Consider the following 18141-nt stretch of genomic DNA (forward strand, 5'->3'; position numbering starts at 1 on the left):
TAAAAAGCTCAGGCCAATTCTCTTATGCTCTTGTAATACGGAACCTTCTACCAATATCACCCACAAATTTCCTGCATGCCTTTTTCTCAGCTCCTTTGGCTTTGACTCTTAGCTGCAACAACACAAAGTTTTTGATGCATCACTGCCATCTTTTGGACTTCCACTAACACTACAATTTTCCAAGCCAGGCACTGAAGTGCTGTCTGCACACAACATTTCATGCTTGTTCATCAAGAATGTCCAGAAGCAACACATCTATGCTGCATTCATTATCTGTTTGATGTTCAGACACACACCTGGGTCTTATGTAATAGGGGGATTTATTAAGCAAGCATTTGTCATCAAAACACCATTTAGAAAAAGTATTTTTCCTTTACCTTGGAATATGCATCATAAACCATGAAAGTCCATATTTTAGGGGTAAGCAAAGCAAGAGTTCCTGGACATTCTGACAGTAATGGTGAAGCCTCTGCAGAGTGTTTGCTATTGGAACCATCTCCCTTTTCCTTCTCTCCTCTAGCTACAAGGTCACTGCAAATAAATCCTCCCAGCTCAGACATTGCAACTTCTAATTCAGCCAAGCACTCATGCACACATATTTGTCTTTAGATCAATTCCCTGACCTGGAGAACCCAACATATAATCAAAGACACAAAGTGCTCAGAACAAGCAGCACTGGATGGCTCTGGGACTGTATGTACAACCTAAGAACAGAAGACATCATGGGTTTTCTCTCTTTCTCTGTGCACACTCAGCAAGTACAGAATTGCCCACTTCACCTCTGTCTGCAGGATGGCAGCTCTTTGCTCTTTAGCTGTAAGAGACTCTTTGAGAACCTCGATGTGCTGCTTGCTGTCAGAGAACTGATTGGTGAGGGTCTCCAGCTTGGTCTGCAGGGCCAGCAGCTCGGTGTCCTTGCGTGACAGCTCCTGTTTCACCTGGCCAATCTGCAGAACACAGAAAGGATGGGCAAAGGGAGAAATCATTTATACCTTCCTTACAAAATTTACCATCAACCAACAATATGATACTCTGAAATTATCCCACAGAACTATGAAGCCTTCAGTTATCTTGAGTGAAAGACTGACAAAAATTTGTGTCATGAGCAAAGGATACAAGGAAAAAGAGAGGGGAGCAATGTCATCAATTTTTCAAGGGAGGTTCTTTTTAACAGTGGCAGTCTGCTGTTATTCATCCTCCAAAGGACTGACCAAACCCAGACAGGTAACAGGGATAAGGTTTTAATGAAGATGAAGCAGAATTGTAATGACAAAGCACCCCTAACCTGTAATATCAGAGTGGATGAGACACCAGCAGGGCTCTCAGCAGCACAACATTTGCTTTGAAATGTCAAATCAGTAAGTTGCCCTCCAGCTCCCCACCTATCAATCCAGCCTCGTGCTTACAGAGGATGGAAAGACACCTTTACTTTTCCCACTATTCACAAAATCAGCATTTTATTCTATAAAACATACTTTGGTTTGTGGAAGCTTCTAAAAGTAGATGCAACAGATGCAAATATTCACCAAAACAACATGAAAACTGTTTGTGGAATTGCATTTTGTTGAGAGCGATTTCCTAAATTTAATGTAGTGAATTAGATCAGTACAAAAATTCAAATTTATTTTAACAAATGTACGTTGGGTTTTTATTAAGAAAAAACCCCAGTAAATTAAAAATTCTTTTAAAAAGCAAAAAAAAAAAAAAAGCAATTATATTATCTAAAATCTTAACTGCAATCATCCCTCAGGACATTTTTTATTAAGTCTGAGAAAAAAATTAATAAAAGATGACAGAGAAGTCTAAATGTAGTTTTAAGTCCAAGTTTGTAACTAACTTTCTGGTTTGCTCCCTATCTCACAGAATAGCAATATTTTACTGCTACATATTATATAGCACAAGTGAGTGTATTTCTAAAAACTTAACAGTCTTTCTTAACTTGAACAATTCTGTTTGTGACATTAAAAAAAATTCCCTTAGCCTCAAAAGTACACTGTCCAGTGCTTCAAAGCAGAAATTAAAAGGCATCACAAGATTAAAAAAAATTGTCCAAGTCACTGTTCATGTTTAGAAATATGGCACATGAACAAAATAATAGTATAGTTTATAATTTTTATGTTTTTGATTAGAATAAATGCACATACTTGTAGAAATAACTGAGGAAAAAAAATCTTGGGTAAGTGCACTTTAATATTGACAAAGAATATTAAAATAGTATCAAAATATGTAACCCAGGACTCCTGTGTTCCAGTGTGAAACACTGGACATGAGGGAATGGGGAAGAAGGAGGACATGCATCTCAAAAAACCTCTCAAACTCATTTTATTAAATGAAACACTGAGAAGGTATATAAGAATTTACAGAACTACTCAATAGTTTGTTGCTCACTTAATTCAAACCTGCTAGGTTGATTTTTTTTCATATTTTACTAAAAGAAAATGTGCCCATGGGATGACTCTGCCACCTATTTCAATTCAGCACAGAGGTATTGATGTCAGCTGCACTATTTCTGCTGTCAGCCACCAGTTGCACAATACTGCCAGGCACAGAACAACTGCTGCAAAGAGCTGAATTATTTACTGGTTATCTTTTCTAGAGTATCTTAAAAAAAAAGCCTCCTTAAAAAATCTCAGATGACACAAACTTTTTCAATTAGTAAGTAGATGAATCAGAGTAAAACTTTCTCAAAAAGACAGATTGTTTTTGGGCACATCTCAGAAGAGATGTTTACCACATTTCATCAGGTGAAGATTCCCAAGCAGCACCATGAGATTCTTGTCTCCTGACAAGATTCTTGTCTCCCATTTCAGAACTGCAAGCCCACCCTGCCAATGTGCCAAAGCTCGTAAGCAAGAATGCAGCACACACCATCCACATTCGCAAGAGAAGTAAAAACAGCATCAAGTGCTCACATCCCTCTTCTTGATGAGAAACCATATTCACTCTTTTGAGTGAAACTGACTCCACAGCAAAGGAATAACCTAAATTCATGCTGCTAAAATGGAGCAATCAGTTTTAAAAGCGTTCAGCATCCAGATTTTATTATTTTTTTGTGAAACAATGTTAAGAGGGTTCAACACAAGTTTTCAAATTAGATTTTTTTTTTTTTAACTAGGAAAAGGAAATCTCTTTGAAAGTCTGTCCCCAAAATGGGTGCTGAATGCTTTTGAAAATCTGCTTCAGTAGAGACGAGTAGGTTATTGCTCAAACAGCTCATACCATTAAAAACAGCAATAAAACTGGAGAGTGATGTTATTTATGGACACCAAAACCATGTGAACAGAAAGGTAGCTACAAGGCTGAGCAGGCTGTTAGTTCTACTTGTTATATCAAGCCATGAAGGAGGTAAGAGAAGAAAGCCAGAAGAGCTAGCAAGCCCCAGTGGATGGCCACTGCACACAAAAGAGAGATCTTACTGCAGAGACCTCAGTCTGGAGACCAGCCACTCTTTTTTTCAGGTCCTCCCCTTGAGCCTCTTTGGCACTTAGCTCTTCCTTCAGTTGCTCTACCTGTCACGACATTGTTATGCTTTTAAATATTTATTATTTGTCAGCTTCTAGTCAGCCTGTTTCAGTCCAACTGACTGAAAGTGACAAAGAACTGAACAGAAGGATCAACACTGGTCACTCATTTTCTCTTCCATTCTTCAGTAAGTCCTCTCAAAAGTTTAATGTCTGTGTAATTTCAGAGGCTGCCTGACAAGAATTTGATTATGAAACAGAAGATATACAGTTATGGTTATGTTTACATATGTCAAGTATGTGGCACTTATCCCAAGGGTTTTGAAACTGCAGTTCATAAGGAAATTACAAAAGGAAAAAGGACATACTTCAGCTTAAGAGAAACAATGTTAATTGTCAAGCTACAGCCACAAATTACTTATACTATGCTGAAAAAATAAATGCTGTGCAATTACAGAACAAGGTAGGACAGCAAGATGTCAGGATTGGAGATGGCCATGAGTCATGAGCAAACAGATACCAAAAAGGAACAAATTTTCTGCAGGAAAATAAGTGAGTAGACCAGGAGACAGAAGAGAAATCAAGTAGCTGAGCAGATCTACAGATCCACAGAGGGAGAGGACAAGGGGAAATTGAAGAGCTGCTAACAACGAAAGAAGGAAAGAAAGAAGAAAAGATGGAAGTGGTGCTCTAATCTCCTCCCCCATTCCTAATTTGAACTAGGTGCCCTAGAAGCAACCCAGTGGGATAAAGATGTGGTTATCTCGAGGTGTTTCAGTGAACTGGTGCGAGGCAAGAGGAAGGAACCCACACTTAGTACTTGTATCTACTTTGGGGCAAGTAACACTGCTTTCTCCAAGACACTTCACTCAGCATTCTTTTTTTGACCAATAATTTCAAGTAGGACAAATGCAGGGGGTACAATTGTTCAGGACCTAGTAGAGTAATCTTCAACTTCTGTTCCAGGGTTTGTATACTGCTTGCAGGGAGTACACATAAGCTAATTGAGAAAGGCAGGAATGTTCACAATATACTTAAATTTACTGCACAAGAGGGCCTGAACCTTCACTAAAGAATGTTAGGACCCACTAAAAAACTGAGAAAAGCAGAATGGGTTGACTTCTGCCTGTAGATAATTCAATAGCCAGTGTCCATCTTTACATGTGAGGACCAACATCTCTCACTGCTGTATTTGTCCTGTATTCCAAACAACAGAAATTAATGTCAGCACCACCACTGTTGTAGACTCTGCTCTCGTGCTGACTCCACTTCTGGAAGATGAGTGTAATGGAAAGCCATTACTGTGACAGTTCACCCTCTTCTCAACTTTTACATAATGGAAAGGTTAAACAGTTAAACTACAACAGGTGCAAAAAGAAATATCCTTTTTCAACAAACTACCTTTGGAAAGACATAGGATCAAATAAAACCTGAACCAATAATGGGAGTAGCAATGAAAAGGGGAAAGGGGAAAGATCAGGTGAGACAATAAAAAGAAAACTTGGGCCACTGATCTTACTGAAATACCATTATAATATTTTCAAACTGGAATTTAAAATTTTCTTACATAATTTAAAGTGATTTTAGTGGCTTCACGACATGTACTAAATCAATTCTGTTTCTCAGCATTTGACTGGGAACTCAGACCATAACTCCTAACTAAAGCATGCACATTTCTCTCCTCTGTTCCCTCAGCTCAGTTTAGCACAGGGCTGCCAGTTGTTTTCTCAGCACCTTGTTTTTCATGAATTTGGAATGGCTGCGGTACACCTCCATTTGCTTCATCTCCTCCTCCCGCTCCTCGGTGCTCAGGGCTCCGTTGGACTTCAGCATCTGAATCTCCTCTTCCAAATCCCGGAGGCCGCGCTCCATGGAAGAGATTTTTGAATCCTGAAAGTGATTAGAGGAAATGGGTGAAGACACACAGTTAGGTGATTTTTGTTAACATGCTGTTGTAGCAAAACAGGAGATACGTGTCCAATAAATTACCTGTCCTTGAAATTTACTTAGGAAGTTCTTAGAAAAATCAGTGTTCAACTCTTTGCATATGAGAGCTCAGATACTCATTTTTCTATTTAGTTTTTACCTTTCAAGGAAAGCAAGAGCATAGTACTGAAAGAAAACCTGGTTCAGGGCAGAAACACCATGTAGGATGAAAGAAAGAAATAAATGAATAAAGGAACATGAGGAAATGTTGCCTTTTCGAGGAGAAATTTAATTCTAATTGAATGGACAGCAAAATGTGACTGCAAGAATGGCAAGAAATTGGATTTGTGCCACTAGTTAATTTAAGTGGGGTCACAAATGGGGAACAGCAAAGCACCATAAGCAAGGAGAACGTGCAACAATCCATTATTGATTGGATAAAGCAGTAAAGGATTCTGGCTCACATGTACAATGCATAAAACATTTCAGTGGGTTAAAAATAGCCACATAGAAAAACAAAGTCAATCTGTCATTACCCTCATACTTTTACAGGATGATCAGAGGTATTCATCCAGTGTACCTGGTTTACTGTTTCTTTAGAAGTCTTTTGTGTTAGGAACAGCAAGAACAGATTCACACAGCACACAGAGCTACACGCATAATATCACGATCACGGATATGTATTTAGAAACTATTATCTCTTAAAGCAGACTATTTTCTTCTTATTTCATTTCCCCAAAATATTTAGTCTTTCCTGAAAAACAGATCTGATTTGAAACTATATTACAGACTTTCATAAAGAAAACTTAACTTTTTCTTTGATAAACAGCACAGCTAAACAAAAAGCTGATTTTTTTAAGATAGGTTTTCATTCATGAGATGATATTTTTTAAAAGCATCATGATGAAGATCTAACTGGATTTCCTGATTAATGTTTGATACTTAAGTTAAAATTGATCAAGTGGATTTTTGCAGCAAAAAATTAGAGGCAGTAAGGTGAAATGATATGTTGAAATTGACAACAGCATTTAGTTTCAGTACTCACATCATTTCCCAGAAATGTCCCCGTGTTTCTCTTTTGATAGCAAAGACACTTAATGTTACCAGATGGTCAACTAGATTTCATTACCATGGACCAAAAAGATGACTAACAAAAGAGTGATAGCAAATGAAAGATGGGATATAAATAAGGAAAACACTGATACAGAATGGAAAAAGTTGCAGGTGAAAAAGGAAGGAAAATAAATAAAAAGGAGGGACGCAAAATGGAAAAGAACAGCTTGCAAAGACAGTTTCCAATCTTTCAACTCTATTTCTCCAAACCCTGTCTGATGTACTTTATGAGCAATTCAATATGAAATATGATTGCATAAAGCTGTGTAAACCACACACTTGATTATGGCTCCTGAGCCCTTGGCCAATTGCCATCAGTCCATTAAATACTTACACTAATGGCCTAAGAATTCAATCACAAATTCATCTAGAAAAGTTAGGCTTATGATGACATACAGACATATTTCCAGCAATATAACTCATTCTTTACGTGGGTGTTGAGTTTGCTAACTTTGCTAATACACAGAATGCAAAGCAGTACTTCAAACGTTGATAACATAAAAAGAAAAGAACCCATATTATAAAATCCCATGAATCTTTCATATTAACCTGTCATTCCCATTCTTGTAATATAATGAACTTTTGGTTAACTGTAAGAAATCTGTATCTGCTGCTGCAGGCAGACCAAAGACAAGTTTCTACTGTGTCTGTCTCTTCAGTAATCAATAGTAACGAATCAAATAATAATAATAATAAATAATAAAACAGTATAAAAATATACTTATTACTTATGGTATTTGGTAGAGTCACCTTTCACATGAAAACCCATTTTCCAGACAACAAATTCTACTGCTGCCCATACACAACAACCATTTACCTTCATCTCAATAACAGTCTGGAGAGCCTTTGTCTTGGCCGTGTCGGGAGCGCTCTCAAATCGACGATGGATTTCCTGTGCCAAGAGAAATGAAAGTAAGAGTTAGACTAATGGCAGGGCCCCAATACAAACATAATTACTAGAAGGAACCACTAGAATTCCACTAGGAATTACCAGAATTATTCTTTCTAATACACAGTATAACTCAATGCTGCTTTCTGATGTTGCCAGTCCACGCATTTTATCACTTCTCGTCTCACAGAAAGGATAGCCAAAAGCTCATTCAACAGAATCCCAGCCACAGGTAAAAAGGTCCAGCACAAACTGCACCTCTGACTACCCTCTTACTCAGCATAAACTTGGAATTACTCTGGGTCCACTACAAAGCTCCATCATCTGCCTGCTAAACTAATCTGAACTCTTGGTAGTTTCTCATGGAACACATACACAGAATGCACTTCACTAGAGGCTTACTGAAAACAGCAACATTGTGGTTTCTATTTCAACAAGTTATAAGGTGCAGCTGTTGTTAACTCTCTTTTTCCAGCATTTTTCACCCCAGCGTGGCAACATTTAACTATACAGGATGAAAAAAAAAAAAAAATCTTTCTCAAGACTCTTGGCCTTGAGCACAGCTGAAAATACATGACTGTACAGGACATTGCTCTAGAGGCTCAGGGGATGCAGACAGGAGGATACAAAGTCCATGTGATATTTCTGTTGATGTAAAATCACAGAAATATCATGCATCAAACTGCTTGCTAAGGGATAAAATTACAGAAAGCTGAAACAACTTGTTATAGCATATAAAGCTGGGGTTTCAAGCCAGCACATGTAAAAAGAGGAGAAACAATACAGAAACTATCAACACTCTTTGCCTTCAAACAGTATTGTCCTTACAGCACACTCTCATGTTAACTGCAGGATGTGAATTCTGTTAGAATGTTCATCTTATACACCACAAAAATACTTTGGTGTCCAGAGAGCACAAACTGTGATGCCAGTTCATCTAACAATGAATTGTCTTATGTGCCCACACACATTTTATCAATCCACTCCCCTCAAACACCCGAAAGACAAATCCCAAGAGCCATTCACAAATTGGTATTTTCAACAGGCATTGTGAAGAGTTAAAATTTTGTATGGCAGTCATCCATGCAACTAGCTCCAGAAGATTAATTATTTGAATCAAAAAGGTAGAGCTGCCCAGTGCTTTTTAAAAATACTGAGAACACTGCTTGTAAGATTCTGAGTTCCTACACAGCTCTGAAGTGAGCAAGACAAATGTGTTGTGACACGACAAGGACCACAAGAATCTTGCATAAGTCTGGCAGACCATTGGCATAAGGTGATGCCCATGAAGGGGAATAACAGGAGAATCCAATAGAAGGTTTCTTGGTTTTAAATAATATATTTGTGTATTTTCTGAGAAGCTATTTTTACAAGTGTTTGCAGTGTACATTGGTATTCTCTGAAACAAAAAAAAAAAAAAAATCCTCCTGAAAAAATAAACCTGAAAATTCCTCTAAATATATTTTTTTCTCAAGGGGTCAACAGAAAACTTGAGAGCCTCTGCACAATAATGACTGGCACCATACAGACCAGAGTGGAGCAATACCATTATTATTCTACTTACCTATACCTACTTTCCCAAAATGGATTTACTCAAAGAAATTAAAACAAACTCTTGTGAGCTTATAGCAACTGAGAAAACAAAGGATAAGAAGGTCAAAAATTAACATGCCATAAATCTATGTTGGACATTGCATCATTTTTATTTTAGCAGTTAGGTAATTCCCACTTGTGCAGAGGCACAGTTTCTGACTTGAGAATATAAAATCAGCTACTGCCATGGAAATGGGATAGGTGGAACACACAGCAGGAGAACTGCATGTCTGGAAAGGGATGCTGACACAACAGTGTCTGCTTCCACCATTGCTCCGGGTTTTCCCAAAGAGAAAATTCTTCTAAGCTCCTTCTTGAGAAATGCCTGTGTCTCCTCTATGTGAAGTGATGCTCTGACTTCAGCAAAGGAAATGTCCTACTTCTATTGCCTTAAGTAATTCCACTGTGATTTGGATGACATAACCTGCTGAAAAATAACACCTCCCAGCTCCTGACTGCACAGGAAGGGCTTAATTTTGGCAACATGCCTGTGATCCTCAAGAGCCTGAAAAAAAAAGCTACAGGCAGAAGGAGCCTCTCTGGAACACAGACTGAAGGAAAGCAGTGCACACATCCCCTTCTTAATTAGGAAATACAGGCTGAAGCCATGTGGCAGAATGGAAAAATACTAATCTATCATATCTCTGATGTGTTCAGATTCTGTTGTGGACACACCTCCATAGAAGGATGAAAATAAAGATTTGAACCTGTGAAACAGGATGTTGCACAATAATTAAAAACACAGGGCCACACACAAATATCAGGATCAGAAAAAAAAACAACCCAGTCCTTCATTCCTTTCAAGTTATCCATTCTGATAAAACAATACAGGATTTTTTCTTTAATTTAACACATTAAGAACTTTCTTATGTAACTACTATTGTTTCCTAACAGGTTAGTAAAATTTAACATCATTGCACCTTTGAGTGCACATTACATTATTATAAAGGGGGTGGCTCATATAAATCCTTTTATTGCTTTCATAGGTTCAATAACTCCTTCAATTAAAAGTAACAGCAAAAAGGAAAAACAAAATTATGGTGCAAATTGCAACTCTAAAGGACATTCACAGGCAACAAAATTGCAAAATAGGTGGTTCTGTCAAAAAAAAACACCTTTCAGATTCAATACCTAGAAACTGAAGGCTAGAAATAGTCAGAAGTTCTAAACAAGGTGGGCACCTTCTCCAGAGTTGGGGTTTATATTTCATCTTAATTTTTAATTAAGAATATCTATCTTCCTCTTCAAGAAAATCTACCACAGAAAAAGATATGAACTAAAGGTGTGTATCATAATTACATCTGCCAAACAGACCTGCAAGGCAGCACAGTGCCCCTATGAGGAACAATACTCTAATTTTCTGGTCAGCATAATTACATAGAACAGCTGATCAGACATACTGAGAACACTGAATATGTAAAGAATAGCTGTGATAAAGTGATTTGAACACACCATAAATGGTTACAAAGTCCATGGGTTTTTTTTTTTTTTTAATAATTCAAAATAAGAGAATATAGTTTAGAATTGAAGAAGTCCTCAATACTGAGCAGTATTATCACTGTAAATTACACACAAGTGCATAATAATGAGGGTTGAATTTAGTCCAAATCTTTTCCTCCTTCATAACCTGGCCATTGTTATTCCCTCAGTTGCTCCAGAGTCTGATTTTGCACGGGATTTACAACAAATGTGAAGGTGCTCTCTCAAGAAATCTCCTCCTTACAGTGGAGGAGGCTATATGCTTAAAAATACAGCAACTTATCTCTTAGTAGCCACAAGACAAGCAGTTTTCAAAGCCATAAAGGACATGCTTTCCATCTCCTGCCAAACTTGCATCATCAGGCAGCACATTCCACACAGAGAGAACAAAAACATGCCATTTCATACATTAATTTTTTAAAAATATCACTAAAAATATTATGTGTAATAAAAAACACAGTCATGATTCTGTATTTTTTAAAATCTTAACTGTACTATTCCTATCTTTGAGTAATCAGTTATGATGCCCTGTGCTAGATCTCTCCATCATTCATTGGACTGGAGAGTTTTGACTAAAAACTGGTTTAATTTTCCAACCTTATCCTCCAGACTTCACTAAATCAATGCAATATCTTTTGTACCTAAAGTTTAGTCCCTCAGATGGCTTTTCTGCCCACCTAGATTTTAGCAACCTAGTTCTAATTAGTTACAATAAAATGCAAATGTTACAGCCAAAAGAAAATTTTAGGAGCATCCATCAGCTCTGTATTAATGATAATTGTTAATTAAAAATCATTTAGTAGCTACAGATAATAAAACAGGTCTTTAGTTGTGTAGAAGGACAAATCATACCTGACTAACCTGATTTTCTTCTACCTGTCTGTGTGACTAAGTGGGGGACAATGGGTGTTCCATGTCCCAAAGCCTCCAAACATGCCTGGATGCAAATCTGTGAGCCACAGGCTGGGTAGGTGGTTACCAAAGCAGCTGGCAAATGAGCTGGGCTGTCAGGCTCCAAGCCTGGTGCTGATGAGCAGTGAGGGGTCCAGTGGGCAGCAGCTTCCCCCAGCAACCCTCAGTACCTTCATGATCTGGACAATGGGACAGACAGCACTCCCAGCAGCTTACAGATCTATGGATTTTGGGGAAGACAGGAATTGCATCAAGCCATGTGGCCTTGATGTGGACAAACCCCCAAAGCAGCCCAACTGCACCCTGGGCTCAGTGAGAGTGAGCAAGAGTGCAGAAGCAGGAGGTGGGAAGCAGGAGCTCCCTGTGTGCAGCCCTTGTGACACCACTGCTGGAGCACCGTGCCAAATTTTGGGCTCCCCAGTACAAGAAAGACTCTAAAAATCTGAACAGACTGACAGACAAATGATGCAAGGGGAGAGAGTGAAAGAAAAGTTTGTTCAGCTGAAAAGAAAAGGCTTGGGGAGAAACTTCATGCCTGCTAGAACTAACTGGAGCCTGTAGAGATGATGGAAACAAAAGTCTTTTCACAAGTGGAAGGATGATAGACAACAGGCACAATTTGTAGCACTGAAAATTTAGACCTGCTAATATGAAAAAGATTTTACCAGGAGAACAACCAAATGCTGGAGCAGGTGCCCAGAGAGGCTGTGGAATCCCCCGCCGCTTGAAATTGCTGGTTTGAGCAGAAGGTTGCATGAAATAACCTGTGGGAGAGCCCTTTAATCTGCATGAGTCATTTATATAAATATCTTTACTACCTGGTGCCAGAAGGTGACTGGATAGTACCACAATTGTTTAGTTTCAGGATTTTTTAATGCATTTTTTTCAAAAAGTGTTCCATACCAGTAATTTTAACTTCTATTTCAGCAAGATGTAAAAACGAACTGAAAAAAAAAAGATATAAGAGTCCTGCAGAATTTATTTCATTGCTATTAGAGTTTTTGCTACTAAAATTATATAATTATACAAGTCTGGAAGCAGTAATCATGGCAGTTCCTTCGGAAATTATTCCTGCATTTTTCCACTTGTCATTTCCTGCATTTGCAAACCCAATCAACCTAATTCCCTGAAAAAAAAACAAAGTGACTGTATTCATAAAGAACAACTTAGAAAGATGTGCTGGCAATTGCACACACACTGATGATGGAGGGTGCCAGTTGCTTTGAAGCTCAGCTACCCCTGGCTAAAGAAACTCATCTCTGTTTTGCAATTGTATTAATCCATTGAGACGATTATTTCTAAATCCAATTAAAACCTCAGATATTAGGACACTTAAGTTTGTTAACTAAGGCATCACCTAAAGTGAAAATTAAAGCCCAGCTTCCTGCTCATCTCAGTATTTCAATCAGCAGGAAACAAAAGCAAAATCCCTCAAAACTTTGGCATTAGAGTAAAAGCAAGGTAAGATGAGAATTAATTCAAACCATCCAATTAGTTGTAAGTAGCGAGGCATTGTGTTGAAATCTGACTAAAGAAGTGTGAATTCAAAAGCTGAAGAAAAGTCAATTAAAAATTAAAATCTTAATCTTGTAGAACTTCATTTACATGAGTGCTATTTTTTTACTCTTTCCTCTTATTTTAGGTGCAAAAGCACTCATTTTGTACCTAAATTAGCTTCCAGCTTGTTCATGGTATTTTTAGGTTTTTGTCCTTCCACTACAGAGTTTGACATTTGTGGAAACAAACATCCACAAATGTCACTTCTACTGAAAAAGAGTGCAGGATAATGTGACCATCTCCAAGGAAAGCATACCTAAGAGGTAATTTGTAAACAAAGCAAAGCATGTAACATGCACTGACAAAGAAAATCTTCTAATGTAACAAAACACCAAAAGACACTGAAGTTTAAGCATTTTAAATCCTGAATCCCCAGACAGATTTATGCACTGTTTCACATAGTTTTAAAAATCCTATCTGAAAGGTATGGAAGTGCTAAAATGAAATAATAAGAAACTCTTGTGTATGTTGAAAAAAACCCCATTCATATAGAAAAAAATTGTTTTGAAATAAGTACAAGGAGTAAATAATTTACTCTCCCATGCTGGAAAAAGAATATGAAGAAACCTACTGAAATTTTATTATTTCACTTTGATGAGACCATAATTATAATAAAGAAAAAACCATTCTGACAGATGACTGGAGTACTGCTTTTTTTCCATTTACTTAATACCCACACATTATTTAACTACTGTACAAAAATCAGAAATTTGCCATGCTAGAATAAGGTGTTTCAGATTTTTTTTGTCATCAGGAAAAACAGAAAACAAATACATTATTTTCCAACCTAATTTTTCAACTTTTGAAGAATTATGAAGCTACCAACCTCTGCACTGAGGAAAGCTGAAAATCATTTAATATATGTTTGAACATTTTTAATTGCCATTCTCACCTAAGGTGATATACAGAATATTCAAAACTAAAATGGTATTTTAAAAAAATTTAAATGCATAAAAAATACATTATGCATGCATTCAAGCTGCACTAGGCAGTTTTCTCAAATTTTGACCTACAAAACCTCTGTATGTTTTAAAACTACCTGCAGACCAAACAAGCAATTCTGATAAAAATATAATTATTCAAATTATCTTGATTGAAATCACTTCTCCCTTTTCTATTTGCTTCTAAAAGGTCAAAAGCATGAAGCAGCAATAAAAAAAGCAGAAAATTCATTTTTTTTACCTCCTCAGAAAGATATCCCCCAGTATTATGGCAGTAAGAGTTCCAGTTACTGAATCTATCTACTCCTGCAAAACAAAACTCCTCTCCTGAAGTATCTTATTTATGTTGCAAAATCTTGGCAAGGGACAAAAGTGTTCTTTGAGTTAACTCTAATTGCTCCAATTAAAATTTCTAAATCCTCCTCTGAGCCTGGAGCAGAAAATGGTAAGAATTTTAACACACCCATGGAAAAAATAATTTCTTTGCAAAACTTGTCACAGCTCATTAAAATCCAGTCAGACAAGGGAACCAACCTCTCTGCACTGGGCACAGCTCAGCAGGGCTCTGATGGGACACTTGGATGCCACATCCCTCCTTTCTCACTGAGCTCCTTGCTGCTGCTCTCTGGCCACCACAGGATCAAGTTTGGCTAATCTAAGCCTAAATACACCTGTGTGATAGGCTGGACAGAGCCAGGAGTGCTCCCAGACACTGAGTGCTGATTCCTAGGAGAGCGTGGGCAGCTTCACTCCAAACTGCCACCAAGAGGGGCCAGCCCTTGCAATAAAGCCACCCTAGGTAACTGTGATGCAGTTCACAAACAGCACTTTGTGAGGTTGCCATTTCGACAAACACTCAAAAAAGGAAAGAAATAATAGCTTTTTCTGCTTTCCTTAAGCTCATTGTGGACAAGTGCCCTCATGAACCACCCATTTCAGTGCCTGTTTTACATACAAAACCTCCTTTATTTGTTAAGCACTCCAACCCTAACTCCTTCATTCAGTTTTGTACTCAGCTGGAATAAAAATCCATCTTGTTTGAATGGGCCCAATTACCAAAAAAATAATAAATTAAAGTCAAAAATTTAATTTACTACCAGTTTCTGGACACAAAGTATAAAGCTCCTGTCAGTTCTTCCCTCATTCCACACTACTGTAACATGCAAGCCTTGACTCTAGAACTGCCTTCTGAAGAAAAAAACCCTGAGGATAAACAGCCTTCTTTCTGTTTCCAAAGAAATGGTTGTAGTGAGCCATCTACACTTACAGTCCTTGTTGGACTGTCCTTACAAATCTGAGCCTACCCATAGTACTACAAGTGCTTGGAACACCAGGTGTGGATGCAGTCACATCACATTCTGCTCTGCTATCTGGGCTATTAATCTGTGAAACTGAGAAAAATCCATTTCTAATCAGTGCATCTAGCATTTGGGGAGTAGGGAGCAAGGGAGGCTGTCAAAAAGAATACAGCAAGCTTGGTTATCTTTGGAGCTATGGACCACCACTGATAATTCTGCAACAGCAAGTCTGGAACACAGAGGCAGCTTGGGAGCTACTCTGGCAGCTGTAGTCCAGCTGCTGGATTTCATCAAGTATTTCTTCCTGGTATGAAAATAATTTTGTTTGTGAAAGTTAAGTCTAGAATACCAACAACAATAATTGTCACAAAGACTGAAGAAGGGGGATTCAAAATAGCAGCCATCTTTTAATAAGCTATGAAGCTTAAGCTTGTTTTCCAGGGTAGAGGAATGTCATGCTGTTATCTGCTCAGGGCAGGGCATTCTGATGTTCAATGAGACATTTAATTATGTGCGTTAATAAGAGAATGTCCTGTGTATCAGTTGCTGAATACATCCTATGCTGGATATAGTAACTTTCCCATGGACTTAGATGAATAATTTCTTGAGAGCCTCAGATGTCAGGGCAATTGGGAAAAACCCAAGAGAGTCAAATTGCTTATGGAGATACCTCTCAGCAGCTGCTAGAGAATCCATTTTATAATCTGGATTTGGGAGACTGAGACAGTGCCCTGGGAGGTGATCAAAAATATCTGATGTCTTTTATATGAGGAACAACTAAGCAGCACTGGATTTTTCAGACTAGAAAAAGGGGTAACAGAATGGATTTAACAATCTAAAATTGTGAGAGGCACACAGTTATCATCTTATCAGAACCACAACTCTGACCTCTCTTAGAATTTATTTTCCTTAGGAAATTCACGCAATCTTTAACGGCAATCAGTAACAGCAAAAGCTGAAGAAATCAATTAATTCTCAAGGTTTCATTTTCAAGGTCATACTGCTGGCCACTGTAACTGCACTGCCTGCCTGAGAAACTGTCTGATGACCTTGAGTCCCAACACCACACTTTGAAACACATGTAGGTTTCAGAGTCGGAAAACGGAGGGATACCTTTTTGCTTCAAGATGCAGATCCTTAATATTATTTCCAGCAAATATTCTATCAGAAATCTAACACCCTTGCCGAGTCAGAAACAGTACTAGTGGATTCTGACATCTCAGAACTTCTTTTGCTAAGATGGTCAAGACTGCTATTAAAATTTTCTAATGTGTTAGGACATGAAATATAAACTGACCTTCCACACTTAAGAATCCCTTTGAGATCCTAAAGCTTCCTTTAACAGCAGTATTTAAAGAAGAGTTTAGCATGCCTTTCCAGATACTGGGAATGCTAGATATAGAACCATCAAGAAAGTAGATTTATTTCTTCAAAGGAGCTCAAAAATTCCATCGTTAGTATCTGGGGCAGCAAAGGGCTAAAATAACCTACAACTATGGAAATACAGATGGACATAACAGAAGGTCAGCTGAGGAGGGTGATGCAGACACCCCTAACAATTTCCACGTGTGAAACATGGACAGCAGCTGTGAAACACATCCTGCAGAGCATCTGGATGCTCAGCTGCAAGTTCCTCTGATTTTCTCCAGCCTGCCAGAGCCCCAGGCATGAGACTTGAGTTTGATGCAGGTAAGTCTGAGGTCACTTAGCTTAGCCTTGCTCAGAGCTCAAGGACAACACACAGGTACAAACAAAACCATTCCTGTGGTCACCCAGTTCCATAAGGAGATAATATGGCACCATGTTTTTGAGGCTACAAGGGTGCTCAGCTTCACAGCTGGATCCCACATCATATCCATGGTTTGAGCTACAAATTACATTATGCCCAGCTTACACTTCTCAATGAATCAGGGCCGGGTAAGCAGCAAGGAGTAATTAATTATAAAACATTTGATAAATCACATTTGCACTTTCAAGCCAGTAGATCATCTCTACCTCCTCTAGGAAGTCTTTTATCATAAAGACTAGCATTTAAATGACTGGTGATTTCCAAATATGTGTGAATGAAACAAGAATTCTTATCTTGCAACATCTACTCATCTGAGCAGGAACGAATGCAACCACATTCCTCAAAAATGGCACAGCTCCTGCCAGCTTTTCATTTATGTTGCTGGACTTAGAGCAGAAACAAATGGAAGCCATTTGAGGCTCTTCCTGAAATAGTTACAAGAATTGGAACAGAATTATCATTGGTTGCTAAATAAAGGAAAAACTGTAGTGCAGAAACTCTGGAATCATATTATCTTCACTCCAGACACTCAAGAGATTACTGCTCTAAAAAAATAAATCTGGCCTAAATCTGGCTCAGAAATGCAATGGGCTCCAGCTTTCTTATATAAATGCTTGCAAGAGCACAAGCTCTATGGGTCAGGCCCTGGAAACATATGAATAAGAGGTATTAAGAGGTATTTATGTGTTGCATACACTCATCTCAAAAAACTCTTCCAGGCCTTGCCTTCTTGACTTCTTAGAGAGGGACCTTAAATCTTGTATACCCACAAAACTTCCCAAAAAATGCTGAACCGTGAGATAGATACCAATGTATCTATCAGGCAGAACAGGTCATTAGATTCATACACATGGTAGACATGGATAACTATCAATTCATGCCTTCACTCAACAGATGTAAAATAATCTTTATACAGAATCTTAGCACTACTGAATCCATGTATACACATATTTATCTGTGCCTCTACACAATCCATGCTGAATTACCAGCCTTTTAGAAGTTAACAGTCGATTACTTTAGGAGACTGCTTGACAACAGGAAAATGCATTCAATAATATCAAAAAATGTAATGACACTGGCTACATAATAACTCATTTTCTTTCATTTCTTTTCCTTTGTTTTACTAAAATATTTGTATTCTATATAGACTATATTTTGTTATAATTCATTTAAAATTATTAAT

At 37.9% G+C, this 18141-nt stretch overlaps 1 protein-coding gene across 5 annotated transcripts in view; it reads right to left on the reverse strand.

The window, feature by feature from the left end:
* The window catches only part of ERC1 (ELKS/RAB6-interacting/CAST family member 1), a 280985-nt gene that overhangs the window by 201493 nt on the left and 61351 nt on the right, over positions 1-18141 (reverse strand). For 3 of the 5 annotated variants that reach the window (XM_059845689.1, XM_059845690.1, XM_059845693.1), the window contains exons 4-7: positions 7318-7392; positions 5196-5351; positions 3426-3509; positions 780-947 (exon numbers count right to left, since the gene is read on the reverse strand). In XM_059845689.1, the coding sequence (XP_059701672.1) occupies positions 780-947; positions 3426-3509; positions 5196-5351; positions 7318-7392 (483 nt within the window). The remainder of the gene's footprint in view (positions 1-779; positions 948-3425; positions 3510-5195; positions 5352-7317; positions 7393-18141) is intronic. The other 2 variants (XM_059845691.1, XM_059845694.1) reach the window with 1 other exon arrangement.

The sequence above is a fragment of the Haemorhous mexicanus genome, chromosome 5 (assembly GCF_027477595.1).
Source record: "Haemorhous mexicanus isolate bHaeMex1 chromosome 5, bHaeMex1.pri, whole genome shotgun sequence".
Lineage (NCBI taxonomy): Eukaryota > Metazoa > Chordata > Aves > Passeriformes > Fringillidae > Haemorhous > Haemorhous mexicanus.